This window comes from Penaeus monodon, chromosome 33 (genome assembly GCF_015228065.2).
Source record: "Penaeus monodon isolate SGIC_2016 chromosome 33, NSTDA_Pmon_1, whole genome shotgun sequence".
Taxonomy (NCBI): domain Eukaryota; kingdom Metazoa; phylum Arthropoda; class Malacostraca; order Decapoda; family Penaeidae; genus Penaeus; species Penaeus monodon.
The window spans coordinates 3,204,908-3,205,772 of record NC_051418.1 but is presented as its reverse complement, the minus strand read 5'-3'; the positions used below and the strand labels follow the sequence as shown (position 1 = coordinate 3,205,772).

The 865-nt window shown below is 49.0% G+C and overlaps 1 protein-coding gene across 1 annotated transcript; it reads right to left on the bottom strand.

The window, feature by feature from the left end:
* Window positions 1-2: 2 nt before the first annotated feature.
* Window positions 3-835, bottom strand: LOC119594220 (the record flags this gene model as incomplete). The annotated part of the gene is made up of 1 exon (XM_037943289.1): window positions 3-835. A coding segment is annotated over exon 1 (501 nt), but the record flags the coding sequence as incomplete, so codon positions are not given.
* Window positions 836-865: the final 30 nt, after the last annotated feature.

Sequence of the window (865 nt, the reverse complement as noted above, 5' to 3'; positions counted from 1 at the left end):
TCCCCTGTTTGCTGTCCACCTCGTCCTCCTTCGGCAGGCCGTCCACCACCCAGCCGACGGTGTACCTCCTCCGCAGCAGAGGAAACTTGGAGTCCATCTCCAAGACGGCGTTGAGCGGCCTCGACAGCTTCATGAGCTCCGTCTGCTTCTTGGCCTTGTCCAGAACCTCCTGCGGGAAGTTCGTCAGGATGTTGATCATACCGATGACCATGAGGAAGAGGAAGTAGACGAGGACGATGTTGCTCACCGGCCGGGTACGGCAGGGGGCTCTCCGTGTTGTTGAACAGGTCGTCGTAGCCCAGGTCACCAAGCATCATCGTCACGATCTTCATAATCGCGCAAGGCAGGTTCCTGAAGGAGGCCCTCCCGCGCAGGAGCATGTGGAAGGCGAAGGAGAAGGCGATCACCTGCAGGAACACGATCACAAACAGCTTGAGCATGAACCGCAGGAAGTCGTTGATCATGAAGACGAAGACGCCGAAGGTGGGGATCGTGCCCAGCATGAAGATCAGGTCGAACCACGCCAGGAGCACGGACAGCGAACCACAACTCCACTGCAAGTCCTTCACACAAAGACAGGAACGGGATTCAAATAAGCGAATGAGTGCAAAATCGAATGGAAATAAAATTTTCCTTATCAGTGAGGTCTATAATTATGTATTTGATACACAGATTATTCAAATGAGCATGATACAAAAGCAATGAAAGCATAAAAGTGAAATATATCTTCATATGTTAACTAAATATTGTTTGTATTGAGGATATTTTGCGGCGAAAAACTGCTCTACAGACAGTATTGCCAAATCACAATCGTTTTCCCTTGATTTATTTACAGGGGAATTATTCAATATGAATAATTCACGTC